General features: G+C 43.4%; 1 protein-coding gene across 1 annotated transcript in view; it reads right to left on the reverse strand.

The window, feature by feature from the left end:
• The window catches only part of LOC124615865 (probable cytochrome P450 6a14), a 59,583-nt gene that overhangs the window by 12,836 nt on the left and 30,154 nt on the right, over positions 1 to 16,593 (reverse strand). Inside the window, exons 5-6 of the mRNA XM_047144025.1 lie at positions 12,017 to 12,207; positions 7,932 to 8,153 (exon numbers count right to left, since the gene is read on the reverse strand). Coding sequence (XP_046999981.1) covers positions 7,932 to 8,153; positions 12,017 to 12,207 — 413 coding nt within the window. The remainder of the gene's footprint in view (positions 1 to 7,931; positions 8,154 to 12,016; positions 12,208 to 16,593) is intronic.

Raw genomic sequence — 16,593 nt, forward strand, 5'->3', positions numbered from 1 at the left:
GGAATTATGTTGACCACTCGAGCACCTCTTCTTGAAACTGTACAGGTGATTCGGCAGGGTTTAACTGCTGTCAGGTATCGTGACGGAACCCTGGGCCCTCGTCTGCGGTTGTTGCGAGGTGCTGTTGGCCCAGACTTCGTATTGATGGATGATAATGCTCGACCTCATATAACACGGGTGGTTGATGTTTTCTTGGAAACGAAAGATATTGCACCCATGGCGTGGTCTGCTCTCTCTCCCGATTTGAATCCCATAGAGCATGTCTGGGATTAGCTAGGGGGACGGGTTGCACCACGTCAGCATCCACCAACCACTCTCCGAGACTTGCGAGCAGCTTTGCAGGAAGAATGGCTGTTGTTTCCTCTAGATGAGACTGATGACATCACTCAGAGCATGTCCCGTCTTTGTCAGGGTTGTATTGGAGCCAGACGTGGTAACATCCCACTCTCAGGACATTAACCAGTTGTTGGAATGTGGGAGCAAGTTGGATAAAACGAAGAACATTTTTGTGTACCGTTATGCATATTGCCGTCGTTTAGGTTCTGTATTCTTTTTTCCACTTTACTATCACCTGTTTATACTGTTTTGTGGCAAAATAAACGCAACAGTGAAAAATTTCTATTTGTTGCTTTAATTTTGGACACCAGTGTATTTAATTTTTCAGTCAAACTTGCTTCTTCTAATTAACAAACGTAAACATGGGCTTCAGTAGGCAGTAACGCGAGCTTTATTCAATCGCGCGATTAGCTGACTTCGACTAGGCGTCATTTCCAAGCAAATTTCTGACATCTGTATTTCATGTCATTTTCAAATCACCCTAATTACAAGTAAAAAGTAGCCATATTCCGTCATTTTACGAAAGGATCCACTCTACAGTGACAACTTTTAACACCGTATTCTAAATTCTGTTCTATGTACAACATTCTTGTAATTGCATTACTCATTTTCAGTAGTCTGCAAAAGAAGTCGCAGTTATTCTAACCATATGCCTTATTTTAATTACTAGCGGAGAAACCAGGAGCTGGCCGGTGTGGCCGTGCGGTCTGGGCGCTTCAGTCTGGAACCGCGTGACCGCTCCGGTCGCAGGTTAGAATCCTGCCTCGGGCACGGATCTGTGTGATGTCCTTAGGTTAGTTAGGTTTAAGTAGTTCTAAGTTCTACGGGACTGATGACCACAGATGTTAAGTCCCATAGTGCTCAGAGCCATTTTTTTGGAGAAACCAGGTGTTGCTCAGGTAATTTACTTGCAGCAGTGCGCTCACGCCCATACCACGCAGCGTCTAGTCTCGTACTTAATGTTCACGACGTCGACACTCCTGAACTCATATCGTCCAGTGATACAATTTGTAGATACATTCAATGGCTTTTGTGGATACTGTCTGCAGAATGTGTTGCAAATGGAGTTAGTAGTAAAGAAGTAATAAAGTTAAACTCCATTCACGAAGCGGCAGTCTTTCACGCATCTCACTGGTCATGACGTCATACCTCCCAAACTAAATGTCGTAGAATGATATAATTTTGCACTTACTTTCAGTGATATTTGTGCATACTGTCTGTAAAAAGCGTCCCAAATACAGTCAGAAGTAAAGAGGTAATACTTTGTAATGCCATGCCTCATGCCGTACATTAACTGCATGAACAGCGGAAAAGTAGGGTGCGATAAAAATTTTGTAGGGGTTACAAGAGACAACAAGTTTCTTAAAAGTTTGAAATTATATGTAGAATCTGTTGCAAGTCGCTATGTGCACTCATTCTCAAATACTGGATCAATAAAGTTTGGGAATTCAAGCGTCGTGGATGTATTTTCACACTCACTCCTCTGATAGGTATGTGGTTCTTAGCCCGACAGCCATTGTCGTCTGACAGTAAGGTATATGTGTACCAAGTTTGGTTGAAACTGGTCCAGTAATTTAGGAAGAGATGTGGAACACACACACACACACACACACACACACATACATTCAGAGATCCATTAGAATACGTATGAATTTAGTTTTGAGTTCTTTGGTTTAGAGGTGTGGTGCATCACACGTGTACTTTGAGATTCAGTTACCATTTACACTATATATAGTTTCTTAGTTAAGCAGTTAGCTTCATTTCTCTTATATTTTACACTTATAAAAGTAACTCCTGATGTTGTATATGAAACTTATAAATAGTCAACATAATGAGTGAACGTAAATGTGTTGCTATGACACTCCACACATCTAAGGAAAACGTATGATAGTGACATATTCATAGTTAATAAAATAGTTATTAATAGATTCATTTTATGTAGAGACTACAGAAAATACCTGAGACGCTTAGAAGATACATGTTGCCTCAACGAGCTCAACTAAAATTCAGTCGCAAAACACCCAGTAACCGCATTTATGTCTACAGGACAAACAACATTAACTAGTAACTGAGAGTGAATGATGAAAATATTATCAGTCTACAAAATATCAAAACTGATTGAATGCGAGTACTGACTGCTTAAAGGCAGCAGCCTACAAGATTTTTTTTCTCCTGTCATCAAAAAATGCTGCAAAGAAAGAGGGAAATAAGTCTTCGAAATACTCAGCAAGTCACTCAGTTAACAAATATGGATGCATATCCGATAGGATTACTCGTACCTGTCTACAAACGAATACTGGGTAGTAACTAAGGACGGGACATTGAATCAGAGGAGAAAAGAAATTTATGGCAAATCATAACTAGAAGAAGGGATCAGTTCACAAGACACATCCTCTGGAAGCAACGAATCATTAGTTTGGTAGTGGACAATATTGTGGAGCTAAAAACTGTGGAGGGCTGCCGAAGCTTAAACACTGTAAGCAGATGAAAATGGATGCAGATTGCGATACTTATCTCGAATTGAGAACGTTTCCAAAGGATGAGTAGTATGGGGAGCCGCATCAGACCTGACTTCGGGCTGAAGGTCACAACAACACAAGGCATGAAGCTTCCTGCCAGATCAAAACTGTGTGCCGGACCAAGACTCAAAATCGGGACGTTTGCCTTTCGCTGGCAAGTGCTCTAGCGACTGAGCTACTCAAGCACAACTCACGAGCCCACTTCAGAACTTTACTGCCGGCAGTATCTCATCTCCTATCTTCCAAACTTCGGTCGGTAGAGCACTTGACAATGAAAGGCAAAGGTCCAGAGTTCCGGTCTCGATCCCCCACACAGTTTTAATCTGCCAGAAAGTTTCAGATCAGAGCACACATCGCTGCAGAGTGAAAATTTCATTCTGCAAACTCCTGCCCCCCCCCCCTCACCAGTTTGTGGCTAAGTCATGTATCCGCAGTTGTCTTTCTTCCAGGAATGCTAGTCCAGGCTTCGCAGGAGAGAACTTCTGTGAAGTTTGGAAAGTAGGAGGTTAGGTATTGGCGGAAGTAAAGCAGACGACGGGTTCTGAGACGTCCTTGGGTACCTGAGTCGGTAGAGCAGTTGCCCGCGAAAGACAGAGGTCCTGATTTCGAGTTTAGGTCTGGCACACACTTTTAACCTGCCAGGAAGTTTCATATCGGCGCACACTCAGCTGAAGAGTGAAAAATTCACTCTGGAAGACAAGACAGGTTGGAAAAGGTGACTTTTTAAAATTTATGTTCTCTGTTAAGAGTAGTTCTTGTCAGGGCAGTACGAAGAATCGGTACAAATTTCGTAAATTTCTCTCAGAAATTTCTTAATATTTCACCAGCTTTCCCCATGTATTGATCGCTGTCTTTATGTTTGACATTCTCACACGTCCCTCCTGTCTGTTCCCTCCCATCTGTCACTACCTGCATGAACTACTTATACCTGTCCAAACGCCAAAAATGTGGGATCAGAATGGATTGGTAAGAAACTAACGATGCGTTTCCAAATATTGAGGGGAGCAGTGTATATACCAAGTGGTAAGACTCATTTCGGACTGTTCTCTGTGTCAAATTTATTGACACCTGTGCCATACGGCTTGGCATAGAAACAGTCCACACATCGCCTCGGGCATGGATGTGTGTGATGTCCTTAGGTTAGTTAGGTTTAAGTAGTTCTAAATTCTATGGGACTGATGACCACAGATGTTAAGTCCCATAGTGCTCAGAGCCATTTGAACCATTTGGAAGTCCACACATCCCGCAAAACTTACAGAGACGTAAATAAAGTTGCCAAGTTTATGAACTGCCGCTAAAGTTTGAAAATATCGAGGGAGTGTTTATCAAATACGGTTTCCTTTCCGCGTCGTCATCATAGTAAGGAAATGGTCCAGAGGTATATCTACATCTGCATGTACATGAGTACTCTGCAACTGTCACTGAAGTTCCTTGCAGACGGTTCGTCGAACCACCTTCAGACTATTTCTCAATCTTTCCACTCTGCAGCAAAGTGTGGGAAAAATCAACACTTATCGCTCTCTATACGAGCTATGATTTCTCTTATTTTTATTACAATGATAATTTCGTCCTATGTAGCTTGGCGTAAATAAAATATTTTCACATTTAGAGGAGAACATTGATGCTAAAAATTTCGTCAAAAGATCTCACCGCAACGAAAAAACCTTTGTTTTAATGATTGCCTCCCCAAGTCGTTTGTCATATCCGTCACACTCTCAGTTTTATTAGCGATAATACAATACGAACTGCCCTTCTTTGGACTTTTTAGATGTCCTTCCTCAATCGTCTGGTAAGGATCCCATTCTGCACAGCAATACGTAGCATACGACGGACAGGCATAGTGTAGGCAGTCTCTTTAGTACAGCTGTTCCATCTTCAATACAACCCAATGTTTTGTTTGCCACCCCCACAACGTTATATATGTCATCGTTACAGTTTACATTGTCCGTAATTGTAATTCCTAGGTATTTAGTTCAATTGGCAGCCTTTAAATTTGTGTGATCTAACGTGTGCCCTATATTTAATGGATTTCTTTTCGTACGCAAGTGCGTGCCCTCACATTTTTCCCGATTGAGAGACAATTGCTACTTTTCGCACCGTACAAATATAGTGTTTAGGTCATTTTGCAATTGGTTTTGGTCTTCTGATGACTTCACTAGACGGTAAATGACAGCATCATCTGCAAAAATCTCCCAAAACTTTTACATAGAATAGGAACAGAAGAGGACCCATCATACTTCCTTGGGGAATGGTACATATCACCTCCGTTTTACGCGGTGATTTTCCCTCGAATAGTACGTACTATACCTTTCTGAGAGGAAACCACGAATTCAGTCGTACAATTGAAACGATATTCGATGGGTACGCAATTTGATTACAGGTCTCTCGGGAGGAATGGTGTCGAAAGCTGTCTCGAAATCTAGAAATATGGAATCAATTTGAGATTCCCTGTCAGCAGCTACTTTCTGAATCCGTGCTGACTGTATGCCAACAATCCATTATCTTCGAAATAATTCACAATGTTCAAAAACAGTATATGTACCAAAATCCCACTGCAAATTCACGTCAGTGATGCGGGTGTGTAATTCATCGAATTACCTCTATTTCCTTTCTTGAGTATTGGTGTGACCTGTGAAAGTTTTCAGTCTTTACGTATGGGCCTTTCGTCGAGCGAGTGGTTGTATATGATTGCCAAATATCGGGCTATTGTATAAGCAAAGGAACCTAATTGCTATACTATCTAGATCAGAAGACCTGCCTTTACTAGTTGATTTAAGCGCTTAATTACACTGAGCCTTTGTTAAGTGATTTAAGCTGCTTCGCTACACCGAGTATATCTATTTGTAATTGTGACTCATGTTAACAGCTGTTCTTCATTCGAATTCTGGAATATGTACTTCTTTGGTGATGGAATTTCGGAAAACTGTGTTTAGTAACTCCGCTTTGGTGGCGCTGACATCGGTCGTATTCCCACCGTTAATCGCGCAACGAAGGTATTGATTATGTGCTGCTGCTAGTGTACTTTATATGATATCGAGACAGAGTTTCGTTGTGGAAGCTGTTAAAAGCATCTCACATTGAAGTCTGCCTTAAGTTAAGAGCTTCAGTAAAATATCAATAATGCTGGAGATTTCGTGTTCTTTTAAATCTGGCTGCTTTTTTCGTTCCTTTGCAAGTGTTCTGACCTCTTTTGTGTACCATGGGGAATCAGCAGCATGTTTTATTAATTTATTCGGTATAAGTCATCAACTGCTGCAGGTACTGTTTCTTTGAACGTAAGACACGTCTGGTCTGCAATTACATAGTCAGTTGGGAAGAATTTTTTAAATAGATATATTTCGGATTGACTTTTGGTGGATGTGGATGTTGCGGTGGACCTTGTGGTCATTAATCCCTGTATCTGTCATGATGCTCCCTATTTGCTGAGATTTTTTAACTCCTAAGAGGTGAAGTATTTTTCCGGAACCATTTACACTTAGAGTGGGCTACGGACGTGATGAACCCATGTTTCACTGCCTGTGACGAAATTCGACAAAAAATTGTCACGATCACCCTCGTAATTCCGCATAGATCGTCCTTCGTTGATCTTTATGGTCTTTAGTTAGGCAGCTAGGAACTCAATGGGCACGTACCTTTGAGCACCCCAACTGGTGGATGAGATTGTCAGCACTACCAACAGAGACGTTCAGTTGTGCAGCGAAGCGTTTGATTGTGATCCGTCAATCATCTCGAATTAGAGCGTCCACACGTTCCAACATTTCAAGAGTAACTGCTGCGTGATGCTATTCGGCACACGATAGATCGGACAGGTTTACACGTACCATGTTGCAATAATGACAGACGCCTCGCCCAACGAATCACGATGTTTTTGTTCACTGCCAGGTCTCCGTAGACATGGTACAAGCGCCGACGAATATCAGCGATACTCTTGTTTTCCGCCAAAAAAACTCAGTGACAGCTCTCTGCTTGGAACGCAACTAGGTTACAAACGCCATTTTGAAGACGACGTATAGAGCCGCTACCTACACGAACTTCGTGAAACTATAGGGGCTGAAGCGGGTACACTCCACGATGTCCCACAACAAATTCCGCATTTTTTGAACCGAAGTTGGTAGAGATAAAAATTTGTTGCATTGCTTATTGACCGCCCCTCGTATAAATATGCACGAATTATACACAGCGAAATGAACAAAAAAACTTTTAACTGTTCTCTTAGGTGGCAGCTTTACCACCACTTCGTAAATCGCAAAAGATTCCCAAAAATAAAACCGTATGCCCTAAACCACATAACGTGTTGCTTTTAATCGAAAATATTGCATTTTCTTACGAACTAATACGCCAAAAAATTGCATTTAGTTCGTTTGTTTTCCTCAAGGAGGAACTACATCTGCAACCATTCGACACTAGCTCCTAGATTATCTAGAAGAGTCGCACCACAGTCCTGGTTCACCTTAGGCTTACGTACGGCCCAGAATAATATAGTTGTTCAGATGCAGTTAATATACAGAAATTGTGATGGCGTAAGCTGTCACCAGCATACCGGTAGGCAAAGACGCAGCGCGAAGATCGATAGTAGGCGCTGTATCAAGCGCCCCTATCATGTGAGAGGCCAGAGACACACCGACAAACAATACGCCGCCAATGCCCTCTCGACAGCGGGTATTTATACCGATGCCGCTGATTGTAGGGCCTCACTGACTCTCTCAGGCTACGACGGTACATAGCGACCAGAGTTGTGACTATACCAGCGAGACTAAAGTTTTTAATACCAAGATTAGCGATATGTCTGCAATAAGATTACTGGTGAGGAGCTTGTAGCACGAACATGAACTCTATTAAAATTAAGTAGGAGCTTCAGGTAAGAAAAGAACCATACTAATCCACGTGTGCATTTTTGTTGTAGAAAGAGGACGCAGGCCACCCATAACAAAATCCTCTCCCTTGATTCCTTACGGCACAAGACTCTACAGAAATCTCTTCCTGTGTAAAGTACCAGAACCAGTGCTACACTTATTCTCTACAGGGCAGGCCAGCGTGATATGAGTGAAACATGTTGCGACAGAAATTGCTACGCACCTGCAACGACTTTTTCGAGGTAGGGCATGCTATTGACTGCCTCATAGGTGATTTGTCCACCGTGTTGCTTCAGAACTGTGTCCATTTCCGTCTGCAGGCGCCCTTGGACCTCCGGATGGTGGGCGAGTTCGTGGAGGGCGAAGCTCATGGTAGTCGAGGACGTCTCGAAGCCCGCGATGAAGAAGACGAACGCCTGGGCAGCGACTTCGTCAATGGACAGTCCTGGAACAGTACGCCGGTATTCTTTTACTCTCACGGTGTTCAAATGGTTCATATGGCTCTAAGCACTATGGAGTCATCAGTCCCCGATGACTATTAGATTTTCAGCTCCATTTACGTACTTAATTACCTGTTCAATATCCTAGTATACTTCTCTGTCCCTTCGTCTTCAACTTGCGACGTCAGCATGTATAACTGAACTATCGTTGTCGGTTTTGGTTTGCTGTCGATTCTGATGAGAAAGACCCTATTACTGAACTGCTGACAGTAACTCAGTCTCTGTCTTACTTTTCCATTCATAACGAATCCTATCCCCGTTATACCCATTTTCTGATGCTACCTTATACTCACCTGACTAGAAATCTATGTCTTCTTTCCATTATACTTGGCTGATCCCCACTATATCTAGATTGAGCCTTAGAATTCCCTTTTTCAGTGTTTATAACGTCCCAATTAGGCAAAAATTTTCACCATATCCCTCAGGAGGACATTCAGCAGCTCTGTCAATCAACGCCTAGCCGAATGCCTGTTTGCATAAGGGCCAGAGGTGAACCATCTCTTTATTGACTTGCTCAATTTGTGAAGCTATTTCTCTTGAATAAATCACCTAATTTTTCTGAAATTATAATCGTTTGTTCCTCTGCACACGTACAGCACATCTACCTGTTTCCGTCTGATTCGGATAATTCCTTCGTAGGGCGTCGTTTTATTTTTTGTCTCAGGTTGTATATGAGCTGAGAATATGCACTAAGAATCTACAACAAACGCATGTCAAGGATATTGGACAGCATTTTTATCGATATGACACATTTTGATCTGAGTAGCACCGTCAATGCCAGGATCGGCGTCTTTATCGAGTTGTATCAGACTTCCTGTTAATTCAATCGTCAATGATGCGGTAAGGCCAGAAAGGAAAATCCATAGTGAGCATCTCAGTGTTTTTGTTCGGCAGAGGTTAATTTTAGCAGTTCTGTATTCCTAGCGATGGCTTGCTACGACGCTTATCTATCTTTAACTGGGCGGCTACAGGGTAATTCGCGATTTTCCGCGCAATACATTACACGAGGCATTTAGAAATCAACAGTTCCTGAACATTTTAATCCGTTGTGAAGACTTTAGTCAACACCTATACAACAACAGGGTAAGACACATCGTGCAGCAGCCAGCACATTAATTTGGCTGAGCCATCTTTCAACACATACAATCTCGCTGGGATAATTCTGTGCCAAGGTTGCACGGAATACGTTTCAGGGAGCAAGAAAACAGGGGGAGATGCAGCGTCATGATGAAGGTGTGGAGGACAATGGCATGTGGCAGGGCAGCTGAAGGGACAGAGCAGTGGTAATCAGAGTGAGGTACCGGGCTTAGTCGATTGCTTGGAAACCTATCTAATCCGCTATGCACTGCCCTGAAAAGCGAGTAGTGAGAAGTGAAGAATAAACCTTATTGCTTACATGGATCCAAGTGCCGGATCTTGTACGTATGGGATTTTGGTGCTGAAGTGTAATATTTAGTAGGCTGCTACAGGTGTAGAGCTCACAGTTAGTAAAGGTGACATGTTTCATCCAGCAGTCTACGATCGGACAGATACTCGCACTTACATATTTTTTTGTATCCAACTTGTTGCCAAATGCAAGGTGGAAACAGTACTATTAAAAGGTATGTATTCTGGGATTAAAAACAGTATGGAATGTGAAGCAGTTGAGCAGCTTACCCCGTAACATGCAATACTACGCAGTGAAAGAGACACTGTAATTCAGCATCTCGAGAACTGTAAAACCCTCGCTGTAGACAGTATATATGGTGAAGTTATCAAAGAAATGGGACAGGAAAGTGTTTATGTGCTGCATTCGATGTGTACAAGAATATGGGAAACTGGGGAATGGTCAGAAGACTAGTTGAAGTCTCTCCATCCTCCTATACAAGAAAGAGTCAACCAGGAACTGCTCCAACTAACGAGCTATTGCTTTCATATCCCACCCATGCAAAATTTTGCTCTATATCTTGAACCAGGGTTTGACGCTTTAGATTCAGCCAGACACATCCAGGGAACAAGCAGGTTTCGTTGAAGGTAAAAGAACTTTTGAACGGATTCTCAACATCAGAAGAAAAATGAAAAAATCGCGGGAGATTTGTGTTCTTGTCTAAAAAGTTGTCGGAAGTGCTTGCAGAGTTCGGTGTCCAAACACACTTGACAGCGCTTATCAGAAGTCTGTAGAATAATCATCTCACAGCTGTGAAGACAAGAGCTGGCACGTCTGATTTCTTCTGTGTATCAAAAGGTGTTAGGGTTATGTTCAATCTTCCCCACCCCCATCTGTACGACAACTACAAAGAACTTGTCACTGGGACTAGCTGGCTGGACTGCAAGGTCAAAGTTGGTGGTAAAACTATTAACAACCTCCAATTTGCTGAGGAAGCCATGCTTTTAGCGGCCAGGGAAGATGAACTAGCTGAGCTACTAACAAAAGTTAAAGGACATTAGTCTGTCATATGGACTGGACCTCGATTTCCAAAAGCCCAAAATAATGATAATTCACTGAGGAGCGCAGGTTCAACTCACAGGTCGATTAAAGAACCTGAAAGTTGGGCATTTTTGCATCTATCTTGGGCCAACCAATTGCGACACATGGAGGCTGAGAAGATGAGGTAAGAAGACGGATCACGCTAGAGCGAGTGGCTACAAAGGCGCTCAACAAGAGCTTGGAGAACAAATCAATAACGAAAAACACAAAGGTCCGGCTTGTTGAAACATTCGTTTTTACCGTCTTTTTTTGTGACTGCGTAACATGACCCCTAGGGCACTGGTGTTGGCGCAGGAAGCTGCGCATAAAGTGGACCGAAAGAAGACCATATACGACCATTATTGAGCAACTCAGTCTCTCCAGGCGTCTTTCTTCTTGTGTCAACCAAAAAATTCTGCAGTTCTTAGGCCACATTGTGAGAAAATATGGAAAAAACCATAGAGAAAATAGTCGTGGGAGAGAAGATCGAGGGCAAGAGAGCGGCCAGCAGATGGGTGGATCAGATCGGGAACACTCTTACCTACCTCTTCAGCAGGCTCTAAGAGGAGATGGTAACCGTCCAGGATAGAGAAGCATGGTTAATGAGGCCACAACGCTCAGCAGTGAGCACAACTACTTGTAATGACGACGACTCGCTTGTAACGTCGAGTTAATGTGGTTAACTGCCTTAATTTGACGATTACTTTGATGTTTTCTCTGCCTTTAAGGTTCTTTAACCTTCATGTCTAAGATGTTTCCAGAAATTACTGCTAGGGTTGCGGCCTGCACACGCAGCTTCCCTCTCTAGTGATTTGACAGTCAGTTAGGTCTGCAAGGCTGTCGAAAAATGTACGTAGTAAGCGCGCCCCTTTCCTCTGTTTGTTGCTCCCTCGTTTCTACTCTAGTTTGTAAGCATTGTACTGTTCTAATCCACTATCATCAGTTCTTTCCACTTTTGCAAGCTGTGACCACCTCAATATTTAACAAAGATAAGTAACTTTGACTGTTTAAGTCCCATATATTAAGTAAACTGAGCGGCCTACTGTACTTGATTGATCTTTATCTACTCTTTTAAATATCACGGACGATGGATTGTTTGTCGCCCTACCCTTGTAACACTCCAAAAGACTTCACAATCGGAGGTTTCCAAAAAGTATCAGTGTCTAATATATTACTTGATTAATATATTAATCAAGTATAACTTTTGTAATACGGGATTGACGCACTTTAGCTACAACTTATTTCTTATCCAGAGTCTCTTCTGTGGCAAGTCCCACATTCTGAAACTCATTCGTGTTTTGTCCTACTGGAGCGCTAGCAGTCACAGTTGAGGACAAAAAAGGAGAAATAAAAAGCACTCACTCCACTTGTCGTCCTCGTCCTTCTGCTTGTTTGCTCCCGGCCGGTCGCTGTCGACGCAGCCCACATTCTTCAGCTGGATCAGCAGGTGCATGAAGTCGTTTCTCGTCACGCCGTTGTCCTCCCTGTACTTGACCGTGTCGCTCACCATCTTGCGGAAGTAGTGAGACACCTCCGTCAAGTTGCTCTTGGGACTGTAGGAAGCACAAGGAAATTCGTCTTTAGTGGCCTACAATTGTTCTTACGGGGTGGCTAGAAATTAAAGAATTAAAAAAAAAGTCTACGAAGCTCCACACTGTTTTCCACAATTAGTACGGTTTGATTTAGCGACGATGCCCTCTTTCATTTAGATGGGTTCGTCAATACGCAAAATTGGTGCATTTGGAGGACTGAGAATGCGCATTTCGCGATCGAGAAGTCTCTTCACCCTTAACGGGTTACTGTGTGGTGTGCCGGCCGGGGTGGCCGAGTGGTTCTATGCGCTTCTGTCTGGAACCGCACGACCGCTACGGTTGCGGGTTCGAATCCTGCCTCAGGCATGGGTGTGTGTGATGTCCTTAGGTTAGTTAGGTTTAAGTAGTTCTAAGTTATAGGGGACTTATGACCTCAGAGGTTAAGTCCCATAGTGCTCAGATCCATTTGAGCCATTTGAACTGTGTGGCGTGTAATGTACAGTCACGGAATAATCTCTGCGATATTCCTTGATGGCACGGTGACTACCGAACTGTACGCCAAGGTTCTGGAGGAACGATTTCATCCCTTTGTCTAAAGTGACTCTGATTTATACAAAATGTGGTTCATGCAAGACGGAGCTCGAACCCATCGAAGCATGAGACTGTTTGATGTCCTGGAGGAGCACTTTTGGGACCGCATTCTGGCTCTGGGGTACCCAGAGGCCACTGGCTTGGGCCTCGATTGGCCGCCGTATTCTCCGGATGTGAACACTTGCGACTCCTTTTTGTAGGACTATATTAAAGACAAGATGTACAGCAATAACCCCAAAAAGAATACCGAGCTGAAAACAGCCATGCAGGAGGTCATTGACAGCATAGATGTTCCGACACTTCAGTGGGTCATACAGAATTTCGCTATTCGTCTGCGCCACATCATCGCCAATCATGGCAGCCATATCGAACATGTCATGACCGAAATCTGAATATCTGTAGTGACGTTTATCTGTCGAATAAATTGTAAAATTTGGAAATTTCTGTAAGGTATTATGGGACCAAACTGCTGAGGTGATCGGTCACTAAGCTTACACAGTATTTAATCTAACTTAAACTAACTTACGCTAAGGACGACACACATACCCATGCCCGAGGGAGGACTCGAACCTCCGACGGGGGGAGCTCGAATAAAGTGTATGCACGCCGTAGTTTGTAACTAATTTTTTTCCATATAGTTCAGTAATTGTCAGCCTGTAGTTTTAGTGTTTAATTTACAGTAACATCGTTACATTTCAGTTGCTAAATTTAATGTAAGCTATCAGTAGATTACACAGGATGGCCTGAGAAGGACGCTATCAGACGAACATTTGTGCAGACAGTGAAAGTGCCCTGTTGGCAGGGCTCCTCTGATACAACACGGCACTGACGAAGAAACGCACCCTCTTCGTGAGTGCCGGTCCGGTCCATCCCTCTGTTCCGAAAGGGTGGCCGCCCCAGTTCAGCGTCGACTGCCAACTTGCTGTGCAGCTGGAACGCTCTCGTTGCTATCTCTTTTCAACATAGCGTGGCACCACATGTGCAGGGAAAGTTGTGCATAATCTGGCACGTGTCATTGTATGCAGTGGCGTTGCAGTAGAGGCAAACGGTAGGGGCAAAAGAGGAAACAATAAATCGCATTTAAGACAGGGTTCCAGGAACTAACTTTTCCAATCGGTCAGTAAAGAAAATAAAGCACAGCCACAAGTGCTTCCCCACGTTGCACTATTTTGAAAGTGTGCGGAAGGAGAAGAAAACTTTCATTACAGGTAATACCTCCAAACAGGTTGTCAGTGGACAGAGAGATAACTACCATGTATTCTACATTGTCAGCAATGCAGTAAGACATGTTGTACACTACACTTCCATCTGTTTCTACACTACAGTCTTACCTGTCGATTGTGGCACGCTTCTGCATCTCACGGGAGGTAATGAAAGGATAGGTACTTTATTTCAGTTTCTGTAATAATGTGTGACATCTCCAACAACTTTAGTCTTGGCACAATTAAGAGCTACTTTAAGCTGTACGGACATAGAATCTGACTCGCATATTTTACGATGATTCCTCGTCCTGAGTACCAACGGCATTGTAGACATATAATAAGATGTACCTCTACCTCTGTTATAGACTTAACGTATCTGAAATGTCCGATAGGCAATAATTTATCGTCTGTTAAAAGTCTCCAGCCCTGCTACAGTGCCTGCTATAGGACCACGGACTACAGCCACAGTAATCCAACCATTACCATGTCTATTAGCGTCTGCGTGAAATTCAATACGCAAAAGACCGTAGGGCCATGCAAAATCACTTGGGCCGCCACTCCATTCTACCCTAACAGCAATATTATCAGTAGCTCTATATACTGTAAGGCGCGAATGCCTTCTCCTCCTATAACAGCCCAGCATCACCAGTCTGTGTCGATGACGCTGCAAGTGTGGCTGCTCCACGACTGACGCCGTCTTAAGAGAAACGTCAGCCCGCATCTCGTGGTCGTGCGGTAGCGTTCTCGCGTCCCACGCCCGGGTTCCCGGGTTCGATTCCCGGCGGGGTCAGGGATTTTCTCTGCCTCGTGATGGCTGGGTGTTGTGTGCTGTCCTTAGGTTAGTTAGGTTTAAGTAGTTCTAAGTTCTAGGGGACTGATGACCATAGATGTTAAGTCCCATAGTGCTCAGAACCAACCAAGAGAAACGTCACTTACGCCGCACTTCCTTATCTAACCGCAACGTGCCTTACGCAACCGCCGAAGTAAATTTTAGCCGCGCTGGCCTCCTTTAACGTTATATTCTTAAGTATCGGAGATAAGCATAGTATATCATTTTATCGAAGATATGTAGCTATACTTACTATAGGAACTGAAGCCTTTTGCGGATGCGTATCGAATTTCACGCTTACGAACTCAGACGCTAATGGACATGGTAATGGTTGGGTTACTGTGGCTGTAGTCCGTGGTCCTAAAGTAGACACGTACCAGGCTGGAGACTTTTAACAGTCGAGAAGTAATTGCTTATCGGACATTTCAGGTATGTGAAGTCTATAACAGAGATAGAGGTACACCTTATTATATGTCTACTATGCCGCTGGTTCTGAGCACAAGGAATCATTGTAAAATAAATGAGTCAGTGTCTGTGTCCGTATGGATTAAATGAGCTCTCAGCTGTGCCAAGATTAAAGTTGTTGGCACACAGTACTACAGAAACTGAAATAAAGTACCTGTTGTTTCCTGTTACTATAGAATCTTCTTTCTACGCATGGTCATCTTGTTTTGCTTTGACTGATCATTTGTTGATGCAACTATTTCTCATCTACGTTCTAGCGAGAAACTATTGACCACACTGACATAACCTATTAATAGTATCATTTCGTGACTTTCTAGCTGTAGCTTGTAAGTATCACGAAATAAATTTTAAAATAAAATAGCTTCATAAATTCGGCAAGTCAATAACGCGTTGGCACACCTCTGGCACTTGTGCAAGCCGTTATTCCGATTGTCATTGACTAATAGAGTTGCTTAACGTCCACCTGAGGAATACTGCGCCCAATTTTTTTCGATTTGGCGCGTTAGATCATCAGAATCGTGAGCTCGTTGGATGGCCCTGTCCACAATGTGCTCTTGGAAACATTGCATTTATGTTAACATAGAGAGAGAGAGTGAGAGAGAGAGAGGGGGGGAAGGAGAGAGAGAGACAAAGGGAGGGAAAAGAAAGAATGGGGAGGAAGGGTGGAAAGATAGATAGAGAGAGAGAGAGAGAAGAAAGGAAAGGGAGGAAGGGAGACTGGGAGAGAGAGAGAGAGAGAGATAGAGAATGAAATGTAAAGAAGGAGGAAGAGAGAGACACAGAGAGAGAGAAAGAAAAGGGAGGAAAGGAGAATGGGAGAGATTCAGGGAGAGAGAGAGGGGGGGGGGAGAGAGAGAGAGAGAGAAATAGAAAAGAAAGAAAGGAGAAGAAAGTGGAGAGAGAGAAGGACACAAGAGACAGAAGAAAGAAAGGGGGGAAGACAGAGGGAGGGAGGGAAGAGAGAAGAAACAAAGGGGAGGAAGGGTGGGGCGAGAGAGAGAGAGAAGAATGAAAAGGGAGGAAGGGAGAGTGGGAGAGAGAGAAAAAAAAATAAAGGGAAAGAAGGAGGAGAGTGAAGGAGAGAGGCAGAGCGAAGAAAGAAAGGGGAGAGAGAGAGAGAGAGAGAAGAAATAAAAGGGAGGAAGGGTGGAGAAAAAGAGAAGAAAGAATGGGGAGGAAGGGTGGACAGAGAGAGAGAGAGAGACAAAGAATGGCCTTGAATTTGTGCAACACAATGCGACGAGGCGAGGCGTGACGTCAGCAAAGAGCGGTCGTGCTCGGTAATTCGCATATCCGGAGTCCGGACAACAGACATGAAGA

Source organism: Schistocerca americana, chromosome 5 (genome assembly GCF_021461395.2).
Source record: "Schistocerca americana isolate TAMUIC-IGC-003095 chromosome 5, iqSchAmer2.1, whole genome shotgun sequence".
NCBI classification, from domain to species: Eukaryota; Metazoa; Arthropoda; class Insecta; order Orthoptera; family Acrididae; genus Schistocerca; species Schistocerca americana.